The following is an 18615-nucleotide window of genomic DNA, read 5'->3' as shown; positions in this document are numbered from 1 at the left end:
AGCATGTAGTGACAGGACAAAGGGGAATGCCTTTAAACTGAGAAAGAGTCAGTTTAGGTATTGGGAAGAAATTCTTTATTGTGAGGGTGGAGAGGTACCAGAGAAGCAGTGGATGCCCCGTCCCTGGAAGTGTTCAAGGCCAGGTTGGATGGGGCTTTGAGCAACCTGGTCTAGTGGAAGGTGTTCCTGCCCATGGCAGGGGGGTTGGAACAAGATGGTCTTTGAGGTCCCTGCCAATCCAAATAATTCTGTGATTTAATATTTAGTAGCACATCCTGATATAATAGATTCTCACCTGTTCCAAAAGGCTCATTCCTAGAGTTTAAATCTGTCAGATTTGTATTTCAAAATTATATAGAGGATTTTCTAAATTTCTGGAATGCCACTAAATACATGTGGTACATATGATGAGACTGTGTTAGAAAGACAGAGGAAATAGGAGATTTTGTGTCTCTGCACACAGGAGTAACAAACTTTTACACGACACTTAAAGACTTTTTGGGCTAGGGGATAATAATTATGTTCTCTTCATAGTGTATTTTTCCCCAAAGGAAAAACACATTAACTTTATTCCTTGCTTAAAACCACTCACCAAGTGCTGGTTTGCTGACACTTTGCTAATTCCAAGACAACACTTCTCTATAATCTTTCACTTCCTCTTTCCACCTGCCCAAAATAGAAATTTACTTGCACAGTATCTGTTTTTAGCAGGATAGAACCTATATTTAAAATTAGTCTTAAACAGTTATTTGTCAGATGCTCAGGCCTACAAGCAAACTCGTACTGATTACATAGAGATATACAGAATCACCTGCCCTGGCAAGTTAAGACCAACAGCAAAGTCATTCTAAAAATTGAATTATCGCTTGTCTTAACTGGAGAAAGTGTAAAATCCTGTAAGTTAGTGCAAAAAATATTTTTTAGACAAAAAACTGAAGTTCTTGAATAAAGATTCATTAATTTAGAGGGGCTGTTAAGTTAAGAGTGCATTAACAGTTTTTCTTACATTACTCAAGGGGGTCTTGACTTTGCAAATTCCTAGCTTAAAAGATGTGCTATTAGCAGTGACTTACCTTCAATCAAAGAGATTAATTTCAAATTAAAAAGCTGCATTTATAATGAAAACTCGTGTTTTATGAAATATTCAAAATTCTTTATTTCAGGCCAGTATTTTTACAGGCATCCATCTTTTCCTCCATGCTTGTACATGATCAAAGTCTAGCACTCCCAACCACAAAGAAAGTTAAATGATCATTACAGTATAGGCACAAAGTAGCCAAAAAGCTTTACTTTCATTAAGCAAAGCCGTGATTGTGCTCTAACAGCATTTATCACCAGTGCATAAACCGATTTCCCCTCCTAAAAGCAAGCAGGAAAGGGAAATTTCCCTTAACTGAAGGAACACAGATGGCAGCTCTGCTACTAAAGCAGTCACTTCGTCAGTGGAAGAATGATAGATAGCTGGATACACTGGACCCCTTTCTTCATTGCTTTCAGTCGCACTTACTGGTTCAGGTGGGCTTGTTCAGAACTGGATTAAACATCTTACAGGGGTCCATTACTGCTTTCATTATTATAATCACTATCAAGGTTCCACATTTGAACAATCAACATGATTTTTTAAAAAGTAAAGCAATAAAACCCCCAGGAGTCTGTTGGTACTGCAGTTTTCTTGCAAAGACCCTGCTTCATAACTATTTAAAATCTCTTTCCTTTCTAGAAACATCAATTTCCTTTCCCCCAAGAAGGCAGCACCAGAGACACTTTGTATCACTTAAACACAAATTAACACAACTAGCGTATTTTACTGCATTTCAAACTTCCAGTTATAGTGGTAAGGTTAGCAATGAGCATATGGAATGAGTATCTGATACTTACACGTACCAAAGGCAAGTTAGTCACAAAAATCTCTACAAATATCTTACAAACAAAACCAGCGGCAAACACTGCTATCATTACACAGTACTCGTTAATGAAACACGAGTGATTGGGCAGCCATCTGGAAAACAAGCTGACAGCTATGTTATAAAAATAGCAAAACAAGTATTTGATCATAGTAACTGCATGAACAAGTGTTAGCAGGAGGGAAGTGAGCATGATTCAGTTAGCACGAACTCTAGTTATACAACAGTGCCTCCAAGCCACAGAACATGTAGTTTCAGCTTAACAACCAATACTTCAGTCCGATACATGCAACCGACTCTGGCAAGCTTGTCCAAAGAGGCAGTGGAACATAATTCTACTGGTTCTTCAGGCCCATCCGATTGGCATGAGTGCCAGTCTTTGCTTCTGTATGACACCTGGCAGTGGCAAGGTGCACTACAGCTCAGAACAGAGGGAAACAGCAGAAGTGCTGTTGTCAGAGGTAACATTCAACATATACACGATATGTGTACAGTTAGTTTCTAGGCACATCTTTGGTTACATTCTCAGTACAGTCTGCTTTATAAAATAATAAATAAAACAGTCAACACTTGGTTAAAATCCAGGCAAAGATTAAAATCTTCTTTTTTTTTTCAGAAACCAAGACAGTAGAAGTCCCTTTAAATTCACGTCTTGTTATATCCATAAGCGGTAAAATCCCAGTGCTACAGTAAGGCATGTAAATACTGAACCTGAAAGGAAATAAAAATGGGGAGGAAAATGGCATTAACATTGACATTAAATCATTAGCTCTCAGAACATCTCTTCAGAAAGCTATGTATGTGTCTTACTACAAAACTAAAAGTGTAACCACCACCCCTTCCCCATGTGAGAAAATAAGGATTTTGGTTTGCAACAAACAATTTCAAGGTAGGAGGAGTATAAAAATGACAAATAAGAAGGAAGGAAGGAAGGAAGGAAAAAAAAAAGAATGCAGAGAAACTGGGCTGGAAAACTCTTGAAAGGCTAAAAGAAACCCTTACTTGCTTACCATTAAAAAAAAATCAATATGGCAAGTTACAGATGCAAAATGAGGAAATAAATAACAAGATTTATTAATCACGGTCAAGTATTCAGCAAACAAATAAATGAAAGCCATCTTTAACAAGGGTTATCAGCTTTCAATTTTTAAAAATTCTATTTAAATGAAATCATCTTTTGATTTCTAGATATACACACAAAAGATTTTTGCCATCATTTGCAATAGGAGCACTTCAAACACAATGCAAATGATTTTTAGTTACTTTTTCTTCCATGTAGATTTCAACATGTGTACTCTCTTATACGGATCTGAATCATGGGTCATCTACTGCCACCACCTGCGTCTCCTGTGTCTCCACCGCTTCCACCAACGCTGCCTCCGCGCAATCCTAAACATCCACTGGTCAGATTATGTGACTAACAAGTCTGTTCTAGAACAAGCAGCAGTCACAAGTATTGAGGCCATGTTGCTGAGAACACAGCTGCACTGGGCAGGGCACATCTCAAGGATGCAGGACCACCACCTCCCCAAGATCCTGCTCTATGATGAACTTGTCACCGGTTGCCGCAAGAGAGGGGCCCCGAAGAGGAGATACAAGGACTCCCTGAAACAACATCTCAGCCTTGGCCATACTGATTAACATAACTGGTCTACTCCGGCCTCCAACCCGGAGGTCTGGAGACACACCATCTATAACGCTGCTGATGCTTTTGAGAACACACGCAGGATCACTCTTGAGGAGAAAAGACAACGCAGAAAGAATCGTGCCTTGCAGAATTTACCACCTAAGGAGTCTTTCTGCTGTGCCTTTTGCAACCGAACGTGTCTATCTCGTATTGGCCTTTTCAGCCACCAACGCGCTTGCAACAAATGTGGGTAGAGCCCTTCCCAAATCTTCGTTCGCGAAGCCCGGCCATGATGGTGATGATGATGATGATGAGTAGGAATGGTAGGGAAAAGAATTTCTTCTCATTTTAATAAAGCACCTTTTACTTTCCATTTTATTGGTTCTCTCTAAAGGGTATGTCACAAATACAGTACTATGAATAGGCTTAAGTGATTTTACTTGTGACAAAACCCATTGTGAAGGAATAATCAGAAAATCTAAATCAGAAGAATAATTTTCTACTCATTTAACAGTAACGCACACTCAGTAGCAAAATGTCAACATATTAAAGTTACCACAGGCCATAATGCAGGTACACATATGCTTCAAGGCATATGTAAAAAGGGAAGTTTAAAGAATATGTAGAGCTGAAAGTCAGAAAAGCTGAAATGTTCCATTTTGCACATAGATCTCCATCAGATGGATGAAGAAATCCTAGTAATGCGCACAGCAGGCTGCTTTTATAAATTAAGTCAGGCACCGAAGAACTTTTTGGTCCTTGTTAACATGCAGTCTTCTAGATTTCTCATACACATTATTATTACAGTATAAAGCAGGGCAAAATCCAGAAAAAAGCCCATGCAAAATAAAGTTGCAAATCATAGGAAACTTTGGGTTAAGTACACAAATAAGGCTGCTAATCTTGCCTGAGACTATTTCAAGTATTTTTATTTTTTTTTAATTGGGGCCTTTATGAATACAGCTCATCGGGAGCTTGCCAAATATTTAACAATGTTTAACAGTTTCACCCTCAGAGGCTATCAGATGCCTTACCTGCTAGGTACTTAATATTATCAAGTTTGTGTGATTCGAGCATTGTTTTCAGATCTGCAACTTCTGTGTCTATTTTTCTGTCTGTTTGGGTCAGAGCCCGATCTTGCTGTGCATGCTAAAAAACAAAGCAACAAAATGATGTAATTTTATCACGATGTAATTTTATCACTTTCCAGTTTATTTAGAAATTCAACCCATCCCTTCAAGTTGTATTTTTGCTTTCTCCTTAAATGCATGTTAATTTGCATTCAAAGAGAGTAAGATCCTTCTTAGCTGATTATATCCAAGGAATTGAATAATTTGGTGAACTTGGGAAATTTGTGATTACATGTTCCTTAACACATAATCTAGAAACTGGCAGAACTGGATGCCTTCTTATCTCAATCTAACAGCATAAACATTAACTTCACTCTGTTGCTCGGCCCACTGATACTAAAGTCACTGCTGAATTTTAAGAGCTACTGAGAAGTCAAAGAGCCTCTTGTAACAAAATCATACTGGAGCATAAGGATTTATGGATCATTAGAAAAACTGAGAATTGACCTTCTGTAGTAGAAAAACATGTCTTCATCTTGTAATGAATTCTACCACTAAAACAGCTCCAAATTCAGAATCTGATTATGACAGAAGACAGGACTTCTGTTAAAAAATATGGTACAGAATTATTACTCAGAAGAGACTGAAAAATCCAACTTGTAAACTGAGAACAACAGCTGCTGAGCTGCTATTTTCAAATCAGCACTACTGAAACATTGAGAATCAGTTAATGATTTACTGCTAGACATAATCCCAGAAATAATTCCCTATGCTACAGAAAGGAAACAAAAGGAAGTAGTAGTGCTTGGTAAAAACTTCCTCTAAAATGAAGACAAATCAATCTAGCAATAAGTTTCTCACTGAATGTGGGGGGAAGAATTAATTTCACATTAAGAGTAGAATTTCATCTAGAGAAAATATGACATGGATCAAGTCTCAAGACAAAGTGACTACTGGATAATTCATATATACATGCAGAAGGTCTAATAATATATACAGAAGCCTTTTTATTCTGCAGGCATTTACATTAAAGTGCTTGAAGACATGAACAAGTCCAAAAAGAATACCAGGTCTATAACACAAGTACAAAAAGATTTGCTGTGTAATAATCAGCTATCAAGTTCTTACCAATTCCACTATTTCTGTCCTCATTTCAAGTAGTTTTCTTTCATTAAGTGAGTACTAGAGGGGGGGGAAAAAAAGAAGTTAAACATGATACTGTCCTTAAACTTTCCCCCCCTTTTTTTCCACTTAAAAGTATGTTTATTTGTTTCCAAATTATGCAGAACACATAATCTGGACAAGATTATTGACTGACAACACTTGGGAGACAGCATTGTAGGATAACTGCTGTCCTTTTGAAAAGCACAATTCAGACTGGTGTTCATCCACACCTCTGAAATGTAAAGTGCAACGAGTTCATCAGACACTCATCTTCTGCAAAAACTACAAATTAGTGAGCAGCTGGAAGACAGGCTGGCAGATTTGCAGTTCTGAAAAACAAGGGCCTATGATTCTAAACAGTAACTCTGGAACAGTTAACTAATCCATTGAGCGTACAAGCACAACTAAGAGTGAACCACCTACTTCCTTCAGGAAGGGAGAACAGTTTTAAAATACCGTATCAAACTCAGTTATCAAAGAAATGTTTAGCCAGCACTGTATAACCCACCATTTGAGTTGTTCTGACCATCACTTAATGATATACTTTTTAAACCAGAACATTTGTATCGCACGTTAAGCCATTCATTTGTGGATCCTCAGAAGTGGTGGTTTACTTTTAAGTTACAGCTATTGGGTTCAAGGAAAGTTAAACCCAAATTAAAGAAGCATACCTTTAAAGCAGGCTACCTTTCTGACTCATGAACAGGCATGATTTACCTTGACATCTATAATGGTTCCTGTCTCACTACTGGAGCAATTAAATTATTCAGAGATAGTTGCTAAACCACCAGTAAATGGCATAGAGTATTAAGGTCATCAGGCACCCATCTCAGAATCCTCAGTTACACAGCAATAACCTCATCTGTTGACATTCTCACATGGAAGCCACCTTATTTTTCCTCCACTCTGGAAGCTTATTCCGTTTTAATATTAAAATCAGATTAATCTACATAAGTGCCTCAGCATTGAAAAACCCTCATGAAAGATCTAGAGCTCTATTTGGATGTTTGACTGATCTGAAGTTGAAGCTAAAAGACAGCAGGCTGCTACAAATGTAGAAAATTACATAAAGACAAATAACAGCATGTCTACAATTAATGAAAGAGTCACTAGGTTCTGCAAAAGGAAAAAAAGGATAAAAAAAGAAATTCACGCATTTTACATAAAGCTACATTTTTTAAAGTGGCAAGATGGCAGAATATTTATAAAAGAATCTAATTTAAATTATGTTTAGGTAGAAATGTAAGAATTGGACCCCACATTGATAAACTGATCATCGCTATCAAAAGAACCATGACAAAATAATTTTATGGACTGAAATAGTTCACCTGTTTTACTTTGAACAGATGCAGTTAGCCAAATGCACATCTTCTGAATAATTTATATTCTACAAGCTTCTTTCTGGATGTTTCTTAAAGTTTTGTTTTGTGGCTGGAACTCTCTATGTCAGACCCAAGGATTTTAATCTTAGGTTTAAGACGGTGAAACTGGCCTTTTACTGAAAGGCATTATGATTTGTAACAACAACAGTACATTAAAAAACAAAAAAGGAAGGAAATACAAGGCTAAACTGCCTCCCCCCTCCTGAAATTCAACAGGGAGATTTAAGTTCACATTTTTCACAGTGCAGAGAAAATTCATTTTTGTCACATGCATCTTGAGTTTTTTAACATCAAGCTTAGAGGCACTGTGACGCATTAACACACAAATAGATATGGATTTTTGTACTGTACTTCAAGTTTTTAAATCACATCTGTGCACTGCAGATGTAAATCACAGCATAAAGGGATGTGCATTGAGTAATGTAGGATTCTGTCAGAAATAAAGAATAATTAAATAATAAAGCATTCAGAGTTTGAAACATTAAAGACTGCCCACATCAGTGTTGACACAGTAAGATTCTCTATCAGTACTTATTCTAAAGAAAACTGAACAATAAGAACATTTTACTTTGTGCTTCAAGTTAAAGCAATTTAAGTGTTTTTCTCTTCTGAACAGTAACTTAGTAAGAATGCACAGTAACCTTCAATTATCCTGAGTTTTATTCTCAGAAAGCTGGATATTCAGTCCTTAGTCACATTACAAATGAAGTAAATATACCAGTGATGCTCTGCCTACTATAGAAAATACCAAAAAACGTCTCTTCCCCAACTCAGTGTATGTGCTACAACCTGCTCAGCATTTACCTGCCTTTTTCCTTTTCTGTTCATGCATGGCAGAGCTGACATTAAAGTGGGGGAGTGGGAGGAGTCAAAAAAGAGAAGAGCAGTTTCCATAGAAACTATGAAATTATTGTTGCACAACAGACTACAAAGTTGGTTAACTTTTTCAAGAGAAAGTTGACGTGCATAGTTTGCTTTTCCTGGGAGGCAGTCAAAATAACGTTGTGTTCTGCACAACAGACAAGAGTCCAGATTCCAGGATCCTACATAAATATACAAGAAAACATTGGTGCCTAATTTATCACTAGTGCAGTGGTTTTATATAGGTTTTGTAAACTCGAAATATTGCAAAGCTTATGATCTATACAAGGAGTACACTTCATACGATGCTTTTTTAAAAACAACAGCATGAAGTATTAACCTTTAAACATGAAGTATTAACCTTTAAACAAGAATTCTACCTGCTGAAACTGTACTTTATTCAAGCATCTACCATGAGCTAGCAGACTGTTAGTCTTTATAGTAAAACAACACCAACACAGCTGTTACCTAAACTAATCACACTGAAAAATGTCAAGGGGCACACACAGAAGATAAATGACATCTACTTGAGCAGTTCTTATTGCCAGGATTGGAGATAAATATTACATCTTCATTACCCACCTGGGAAAAAGGACGGAATAAGAAATAATACTAATAGAAAAAATGTCATTAAAAGATCTTTCAATTTAGAAGATGCAATTTCATTGAGATCCTAAAAGTTACTGGAAAAAAAAAATCTATGAGAACAGAACTCTAAAAAAGTGTTAGAGATAACGCAAAAACTTGTTAAAATTCTACATCTACATTACTCTAATTTAAGATTACATCAATTCAGATCTACCAGATATTTCAAAGCTCAAAACAATCTGAACCAGCATCATTTACAATTAAAAAAAAAAAAAACAGGGAAATGAAACATCTTCAAGGATGATAAATTCGAGGAATGTGTAAACTTCATTAAGTGTGAAAACAGAGAGATCTACAAATAAAACAGAACACCTCTAGGCAGCTGGTCAGCATGTTGAATTAAAAAATATATTAAAGTGTAATGTGTTAATCCCAATATTAAAACAATATCAAAATAGATAAGATATATAAACCTAAACATGGCACCTTGCACTATACCAGCATAAGGATGAATAACTTAGATTAATACCCTCTTGAAGCTGAGTGATACTATAGGTTAGTATGAAAATGCTCCTTGGGTGAGATGCTCTTACCCAAATTTGGAAATTACTCAGTGTTGACATGCTTCTAGAAGAAAGTTAACAAAACTTACCAGTTCTTTTACTCTGCTCTTCTCTAGGTTTAGGTTTAACTTGTTATCTGCTCGAACTTTGGTAATTTCATCCTAATGGGAAAAATTGATAAAGCAGCAAGATTTTCTGTTTAATCATAAACAGAAAGAATTAGACAAATATATTGTATCCTACTTTACATATCTCATTAATAAAGCTTCTCTCCAATTAGTGTATATAATTTTCAAAAGTGTAAGTATTTCTAATCTTCCCCTGGGAAATACTGATGTTCTATTGTATGAGTTGGATCTCAGAATCAAAAACTAACAATTACTTTTAACACTGAAAACAGCACTTCATTGGGAACACATCCTTCTATAATTGCAGGGAATGTTTCCTGTATCCCGTAACTCTGACTTCTAGAAACCTATGCCTAGGTACACCAGTAAGTTGGATTTCTTCCATGAAGCAATCTTGATGCTCAAAATAACTTTAAAAGCAGTTTCCAACCTTCCACTGTAAATCAAAATCTGTTTCTAAAGACTACATCTAGGGCTTTCAGAAAAAGCTAAAGACATTTTAGAAGTCAGGAAACATTTATCAGATCTTTAAGCACCTAACTTTCAAAAACTACCATAAGCTGTACACTTGCATTTTACTTTATCAATAGCTGTAAGTGATTCCTGCTTTTCTCAGTGACACCTGCCATTTTAGTGCAACCTCCTGGCAGGAATTCCAGCCAGCTGACAGTTTGTCATGCGGCAAACTGCTGATCAGATGAATGTGTGGGAGAAGCAAAAGATTGCCAGTGTTCTGGGAGATTCTAGTGAGAACCAGATAAGCATTTCTCAAGTAGGCCAATGTCTACTAGTTAAGAGTTGGTTAAGTCAGTATGAACAATAATTAGACTCAATTTCTGTGTTTGAATTTTGAACTTTAACTGGTTTATCATTAGTTGTCATTGCAACAGAATACATTACAATTTAATAAATAAAAAATTAGAAATAATTTTTCTTGAACTTTTATATTGCCTTTTTGTATGAGCAAACATAAAACGACTTGCCCTTGTGAGAATTACATTTACAGTTAAAAGTAAAATTTAAAGACATTTAGCTTTTAAGAAAAGATGACTCAGATCCTTGATGCTCTACCAGTGGATTACACTAGCTCATTTACATGCAACTAAAACTCTAAAATAAGTTACAATTCAAAAATTAGATGCCAAATGCATTTAAAAATGGTATTCTGAAAACCCAGATGCATTAAGCACTTCATAACAGTGTGAAACACACGGGATTAGGCTTGAAAAATTTATGCTTTCCTTTTGGAGATGACGGTGCAAAAAGAAACATAAGAGAATAGGAAAGAAATGGTAAGGAGGCACTAAACCGAGTTTGAACACACTGTCAGCTAACTCAACAAGTCCAACAGTCCGACAGTTTCATGGAAAAATCCTAGGGAAGGAAGAGTGCTCCATCCTTTCAACTAAGAAGGACATCTCAGCAGCCAACAGCAGTTAGGTCAGATGTCTGCACTCCCTACAAACAGTTAATGTTTCCCAGTTTCCAATCTTAATCACTCTTTCAAGAATGTATGTTTCTGTGTAAAGCCTGCTTATGCCTCCACACCAACTGAAGTGATAGATTTAAGAGGATATTGGTTTTGATGGTAGAAGTGTGCCTGGAGTGCTCTGCAAGACATACAAAGCATAAAGAACAGAAACACAGCACTGATGCTTAAACCTGATAAGAGTAAGAATCTTGTATGATAACTTAACAGAGCATGTTTTCTACACAGAGCCTGTTTTCTTGCAGTGGTCATTTACTCCCAAACAAACGGGACCAAACAAAATGGTCCCAATTGGTGGCCTAAAAAGGCCATTTAAAGACTATTTTAAGTTCTGGACAGTTAACTGCTAAGTCTTCAGAGAAAAAAAACCAAAACAAACCCAAAAAACACTCAACAATCAGAAAACCACAATTAGGAAGTGCTGTAATTTTAAAAGCGTATTGCATTGTTAATGTAGAGGCAGCCTTAAATGCAGAACTTCACTCAGCCTTAACCATCATATGGCAGCTACTTTCTGAATCTGAATTAAGGACAGGTAAGTAAAAACGCCTTCAGTTATATTTTTCTTCAGGCCTTGTACTACTCACAGTTCCTTGTCCCCATAAATGAAGTATGCATGAACTGTCCCCATAAATGAAGTATGCATGAACTGTCTTTGCTGCAGTCCTCAGTGTACTATCAACAGCAATTTCAGTATCCTATGTATCACAACAATTAAGCATCACTTTGAAAGCAACACCTTTTATTTTTTCAAGCAAACTAGACAGGTGTTAATTCTTAATTATCTTACCATGACTTGCTTCTTTATCTGCTGGAGTTCAAGTTTTATTTTCTGGAAGAGTACAAAAAAAAAAGTGCACTTTATTACTGTATATAAAACCATATAATCTAGAAATCATACTGAATTTGCATGATCAGTAACAGTGGCTATAATCCCTAATGTGAAAAGGCAGGCAAATGAAGCATGACTATGTCCTCAGTATGTGTATAGATATATACACATGCATGTTTACTCAGTACTGTGCACTTCCAAACAACAGCACAAGGCAGAAATTAGCAATGTCCCACTGGTTGCCCTCCTAACACAGCCCAGGAGGCTGTTGGCTGCTTTTGCCACAAGGGCTCATTCCTGGCTCGTGGTCAACTTGGTGTTTACCAGGATCCTTAGGGCCTTTCCTGCCACGCTTCTTTCCATTTGGTCACCCCCAGCCTGTCCTGGTGCCTGAGGCTATTCTTCCCCAGGGGCAGGACTGGGCATTTCCATTTCTTCAGCTTCATGAGATTCCTGTCATCCCATTTCTCCAGCTTGCTGATATCCCCATGAATGGCAGCACAACTGCCTGGTGTGTCAGCCACTGCTCCCTGCTTTGTATCATTTGCAGACTTGCCGAGGGTGCACTTTGCTCCATCGACAAGGTCATTAATGAAGGTGTTAAACCATCCCAGCCCCACAGTCATCCCCTTGGCTACAATCATTAGAAAAAAAACAAGCAAGTGATAGAATAGCACTTTCCAAGATAGTGATTTTTTTACCTCATTTTCGGAACGAAGTGCTGAAAATTCACTTTTTTCCAAAATAATCATGTCCTTTTTCACACCACCAATATGGGACATTACTTGCTGAAGTGCAATTTCCTTTAAAAGAAGGAAGAAAAACCTCAGGACATAGCATAACTATGATGCTTTTTCTCATCTGTGCCTACAAGTATGATAGGCTATTTCGGTACCCTGAAATTTTTAATTCAGCCATTTCAGATTGATTATCCGAGTTTTCGGAAGGCAAGATAAAGTGACAGTGACAAAATAAGCAAGTTAGGCTCAAATGTTGGTAATGTTTAACAAAATCAGCAGTGCTAACACAGATCAGAATAACTGAATTAATAACCTAGGAAACAGTTTCTTCCAAGTCTTCAAATTCTTAAGCTAGTAAAGGCTTTAGGGAGAAGCGTCTCTGAGCTAAATAAGCAAAGCTGGCTTTCAGACCAAAACTCCTCAGCATAACCACACTCTGTAACTGCCTCCTTTTTTACCCCTCCCTGCAAGGGAGTCACTGTGTTTCACTTCTCAGAATCATGCGCTAATACTTTTAATTGCTCTTCTCCGTCCATTACATTGGACTGACAGAAGACAAACAAGAATCCTCTGTAACTTTCAAGGAGGGAAAAGTTTGCAGACACTGTTCTAGATCCTACACTATCCACACATGCAAACAGGGGCTGCCTTCTCTTCTCTGAAGACCTTCTTCTACTAAGTAGTCCCTTACTTTTGATGCTGGACTAAGAGCCCTACAAATCTGACAAAGCACTAACTTCAGTTTTGTCATGAAATGCTATTCTAACTTACAGCATTGTATTTCTAAGCGGCATCTGAAGATGCCTCTCCAGGCTGACCATAAGACTGATAAAAATGGGTCAGAGTACTGGACACATTAGAAAAACACCCTACAGAAACAGTGCTGCATGGACACCTCTTTTCTTACTCCCTGGTGTCTCCAGCTTGTTCTTGCTCTCTCTTGTCTTCAGTGAACTCAGCAAACAGAAAACAGAATCTTCCATATTCTTTCTCTTCTTCATCTCTACATATACACACACGTGTATCTGTTTTTCCCTAAGGTGTTATCTAACCAATGTAATATTTCATCTTTTACATATCCAACTATGGCCTAATGATAATAGCTCATTCACAACATTCCAAATCTTTCTTCCAATTCTTCATTCTTTTTTTGCACAAGCCCTTGTGCAATCAAAGACCATAAGGATGTACAGGTTTATCACCTTGCCCACAGTTCATGGGCTTCCTGAGCTGCTGTACAAATACTGAATCTTAATGGCAGAAAGTCACCTGAGGGGTCAAATCCAACAGTCTCAGAAAACATCTACCATCAGCAGCAACATTTTAATTCAATAAAAAAAAAAGATGTTTACTTTCATTCAAAAAAGCTGGGCATAGGACGCTGAGATTGCTTGCTGTAAACAACCATGGGAGAAAAGGACCCTCTAACGTAATACATAGCAACACATATTTCATTAGCAAGCATATTAGGCTTTTATTTACTTTAACCCCACCATTGTCTCTGATCTAACCTGCTGTACTTTGGTGACCATGTCCTTGTAAATCATATCCAGGTTGGTGTTCATGATTTTCACTAATGCAGATACAATGACCTCTGACTGCTGAGTAGTGAACCCTGAGCAAAACAAAATGCAACAACATTCAGAGAGAGACACAAATCTGGACAGTTTACAGAAATACCACTCGCTGATACTCAGCACCGAGGTAAAACGAATGTCAGTTATTCGAGACAATAAAACATATACCTCTTGATCCAGCACTAACAAAAGAACACATCCAAGTTTCCCCACCCCAAAATTATGTCTGTGACATAGTAGGGCTGCTTCTGTAGTACAGCACTACCAGCAGGATAAACACTGGGAGCTTTTTAGAGTTATTATGGGACGTCATCTCTCACATGTGGCTACTTCCATGAGCAAAAATTCTGACCCTGAAAAGCAGATACTGACTTCTTTATACTATAAAACTTCAGTGTCACTGAAGATGTACAAAACTCAACCGAAAACAAAGCCAACTGCCCTGACTTGAGGTCTACCAGCTTCTGAGTGCCTATTAGAATAAACTGAATATATTGGCAACTATAGTAAAACACCGTCCCTAAAAACACTCTCACCTTTTCCACTTTGAAAATGTAGGAGTAAGATTGTCATGAACAAGATTTAACCATTATGAAAAGAAACACTGGCAAAAGCATGATTGTTTCATAGTAACCAGCAGTTGAGCATCAGAAATCATACCTGAGAGGAAGCTGCTTTCAATAGCTGAGCTGATATAATAGTTTACTACCACCAAAAGGCTCCCTCTCCCCTAATCCCTCCTCCTGACACTTTGAGCTGGTGCTCACTCAGCTGTTCCATGAGCTCATTAAACTAGCATCTCAGAATACCAATCAAGCAAAAAAACTGGAGAGGTGACCTCCCCTTTTCAGGAATGGAGAGCTGTTACAAGTCAATTCAGCTGAACTGAACTTCACCTTAAGGTACCTTCCTCCCACCAGCAAAAGCAATATAATCCATAATAATCTATTCCCTTATCTATGTTTTATCATAAGAGCAGCCATATTTTATACGGTATTCTATGTTGTATCCTAAAAGCTGCATTTTACAAAGTAGTCTATATTCAATCCTATTGTGATACATTGTTGCATATTCGAAGTCCAATATCCTAAATATGCAGGAATCCAAAAAATACATTTTCGACCACTACCTTGAAAACTCTGGGGTTTTTTTATTCTCAGTTCTTAAAATTTCATTTTTCTTTAGCATTTTTAAATGCCAGTAGGGTAATAAATTATTCCAAACAAAGTTGTATGAACTCAGTTTCCTTTTCAAAGAGAAGACAACCCTGTATGTTCTTACTCAGTATAGAGAAAAGCCCCCCAAAAATCCATAACACTGAAGCTGTAACATCGTGTGTCTAGGAAAAACAACAAACTTTGTAAAGTAAAAAACCACTCAGGACAGGACATTAAAAATAACTACTTGTTTCAAACAAATTACCATTTTCTTCCAAGAGGCATACCAGCGCATGAGTGTCAAAAAAAAGCCTCCTATTTCCCAGTAAGGATATATTCCCTTTGCTTTGCAAAGATGGTGATGCAGAGACGCTTACATCTGAAAAAAAAAAAAAGTAAACCTAAGTGATGTTTTAAGAAAGAATATTTAACCAACGTGTTTGCTTTCCATGAGTTTCCTTCCTACCCCAAATGTTTCTCATTTATGACAAAATATTTTGTGTTGAGATTATCACAGTTTGCTGGGAAGCGAAAAGGCATCCCACTAACAAGTTCTATGCCCAAGAGCTGGAAAACAGAACACTTTGCCACTGCTGCCCTTCTGAGATGCCCTCCAAGAATATAATCTTCTAGGAAAAAATCCCACCAAGGACTAGGGTCCTAAATCTGTTCCTTTACCGTAATCACCATGGCTGGTGGGAGCTGTGAGGGTTAAATCCACACTCTGTTCTTTGTTAAAGAAGCGAACCTTCATCACTTGCCCTTTAGACGAAAACTAATCACTCACAATTTGCCATTTACTGTTTTTGCAGATAATACTCCAAACACTGAATGCCAGATTAAGACAGGGAGTAATTTCCACTGGGAGAGGTGGTGTATAAACTACCCTGACAGAAAGAACGCGAGGTGGGGCATGAGGTGATTGTCAGGAGGCAGAATCACTTGGGTTGGAGAAGACCTCTGAGATCATCGAGTCCAACCTTTGACCCAAAACCACCCTGTCAACTGGAACATGGCACTAAGTGCCAAGTCCAGTCTTTCCTTAAACACCTCCAGGGACGGTGACTGCACCACCTCCCTGGGCAGCCCATTCCACTGTCTAATCACCCCTTCTGTGAAGAAATTTCTCCTCATGTCCAGCCTGAACCTCCCCTGGCACAGCTTAAGGCCCTGTCCTTTGGCCCTGTCGCTTGTTGCCCGGGAGAAGAGACCGACCCCCTCCTGGATACAACCTCCTTTCAGGCAGTTGTAGAGAGTGATAAGGGTCCCTTCTTTCCTCCAGGCTAAGCACCCCCAGCTCCCTCGGCCGCCCCTCATGGCACTTGCGCTCCCGCCCCCTCCCCAGCTGCGCTGCCCGACCTCCCTGTCCCCTCAGACGGTGTATTTCAGAGCGCTCACCCCTCTCCCCGCGGTGCCGCCGGCTCCCCGCGCCGCTCCCGCCGCACCGTCCCCACACGGCGCCGCCGCCGGGGCCCGGGGGCTCTGCGGGCGGGCGCCCACAGTCGCCGAGGCAGCGACGCGGGGGGGACGGGGTCGCGCGGCGGTCACGTGAGGCGCCGTCCGGGCCGCGCGGCCGCAGCAGCAGCAGCAGCAACGCGCGCCTCCCGCCGCTCGCGGCCGTGGCCGCCTGGCCCCCGGCCATGGCCGCGCCGCCCGATCCCGACCACGGAAAAGGGGGGGGAGGGGGGAGAGGGGAAGGCCACCGCTACTGGGATGCCATCGCTGCGCACACGCCGCCCCGGCGCCTCGCTTCCGCCGCAGGCGCCGTCCCGCTTCCGTCTCCGGCTCGTAGTGAAACACGGCCGCTGACGCCGCGAGCCACGGCGATAAATTCTATGGCTCACGCGGCGGCCGCGGCGAGAAGAGCGGCGCGGGCGGGCCGGGCCTCTGGGGGACGGTGCTTGTGAGGGCGGTGCGGACACGGCACGGCGGAGGCGGAGACTCTGCTGGCCGCATAATCATAGAATCGCGGGATCGTCAAGGTCGGAGGAGACCTTTACAATCATGCAATCCAACCTTCAACCCAGCACTACCACTGTAACCCCTAAACCACTAAACCACATCACCCAGCGCCAGATCCCGGCGCCTCTTAAACACCTCCAGGGATGGTGGTTGCACTGTCTCCCTGGGCAGCCTCTTCCAGTGCCTCACCACCCTAACAGTGAAATTTTTTTTCTAGTATCTAATCTGAATCTCCCCTGTCTCAGTTTAAGGCCGTTGCCCCGGGTCCTCTCCTCGGTGCCCGCTGCCCTGCGGTGTGCTGGGCTGCCAGGACTTAGCCAGGAATGGCACTGGCTCTGCTGGGCTACTCCCATCCCTAATTTTAGGGGGAAAAAACCGAGCATTTTGGCAGGGAGGTTTGTCCCAGTGCTGCAGGACAGGAGTGATCCGGTGCCTCCTATCTGACCCCTGACTCTTTCCTGAGTAACGTTTCTCTTCCCTCTGGGCAAAGACAGACGTTCAGCAGAGAAAAGCGCATTTCATAGAATCACCAAGGTTGGAAGAGACCTTTAAGATCATCAAGTCCAACCATCAGCCGAGCACTACCATTGTAACCCCTAAACCACTAAACCAGACACAAACAGTTTGAGACAAAACCTGTTGCTCTGAAATGGGAATGAGATTTCAGGGCTCAAAGTTATTAACCAAGTAATGTGCAGCATTGGGCAACTCAGTGGGTTTGGGAGTCTGGAGCCTTAATCATTGAACAGTTGCCCTAAGCATTAGAGTAGATCAACTGTGTTGTCTGTTTGATTCTGCCAAAAAGACGTGTTTCCAGCGAATACAAGAAAAATCATATGTTTTCCTTATGGGCTGTTGTTAAGACACATGTACTTAATGTTTGTAGGAAATTAATAGGAGAAGAAATCAGTTCATCCCACTGATGTTTTCTCCAGGAAGCATTTATTTCGGAGCAAGTTGATTTTTTCTGTTAAATACATATTCACACACACACAAAAACCCCAAACCACCAAAACCCACACCTTTTCTTCTTCCTACCAGAATCAATAATTACAATAAAAAAGTAACATAAGTAAAACAGATGGAATCATTCAGGTGTATCTATATAAATGTACAGGTGAGTGACCCTGTACGGGACATAGCAGTGCCACAGCAGCACAGCTTGTCACTGCAGCTGGGACAGTGCATCTACACAAAGCCAGCGTCTGCAGCAGCACCTCCCTCCAGCTGCTGTGGTGATAAAGCAGAACAGTAGAAGCCATGACTGTTTTTACAAAATAATCTATAAATATTACTCCAGTATATCACAAAGATATTATTATATTCTCACACTATCTGAACAGCCATTTCTCAAACCACTTCCACCATAAACGTTCAGGGACACTGGTCCCTGCATAGCTGTGTTTGTTCTCATGGCAAGTGAAAGCAGAAACTTATCTAACGTGCACTGCATGTGCTTGGCTGTTGTACGCACATTGCCTCGCATTACCACGGCAGTAATGCTGATGTTTGTGAGCCCACAGGCAGTTGTCTTTTCATCTATGCATGATTCAGAAACTAGTGCAGTGTAT

The 18615-nt window shown here is 39.8% G+C and overlaps 1 protein-coding gene across 1 annotated transcript; it reads right to left on the bottom strand.

Moving 5' to 3' along the window:
- Positions 1 to 1131: 1131 nt before the first annotated feature.
- On the bottom strand, positions 1132 to 16944 carry MCUR1 (mitochondrial calcium uniporter regulator 1). The gene is made up of 9 exons (XM_032698422.1): positions 16481 to 16944; positions 15348 to 15461; positions 13860 to 13963; positions 12310 to 12411; positions 11567 to 11608; positions 9249 to 9320; positions 5730 to 5783; positions 4566 to 4680; positions 1132 to 2615 (listed from the first exon to the last, which is right to left on the bottom strand). Exons 1-9 carry the CDS (start codon positions 16722 to 16724, stop codon positions 2560 to 2562), a joined length of 903 nt encoding a protein of 300 aa, XP_032554313.1. The 5' UTR covers positions 16725 to 16944; the 3' UTR covers positions 1132 to 2559.
- Between the last annotated feature and the right edge of the window lie 1671 nt (positions 16945 to 18615).

This window comes from Chiroxiphia lanceolata, chromosome 1 (genome assembly GCF_009829145.1).
Source record: "Chiroxiphia lanceolata isolate bChiLan1 chromosome 1, bChiLan1.pri, whole genome shotgun sequence".
Classification (NCBI taxonomy): domain Eukaryota; kingdom Metazoa; phylum Chordata; class Aves; order Passeriformes; family Pipridae; genus Chiroxiphia; species Chiroxiphia lanceolata.
Note: the sequence above shows the minus strand (reverse complement) of the source record. Positions and strands in the feature narration are given on the sequence as shown.

Excerpts from the sequence above, each read along its gene's own strand:
- MCUR1 (XM_032698422.1), bottom strand. The coding sequence starts at position 16,724 with ATGGCCGGGGGCCAGGCGGCCACGGCCGCGAGCGGCGGGAGGCGCGCG. Across the intron at positions 9,321-11,566 it reads AGATAAAGAAGCAAGTCATG|GATGAAATTACCAAAGTTCG; the intron begins GTAAGATAATTA and ends TTTTCCCATTAG. Across the intron at positions 2,616-4,565 it reads TAATATTAAGTACCTAGCAG|GTTCAGTATTTACATGCCTT; the intron begins GTAAGGCATCTG and ends ATTTCCTTTCAG.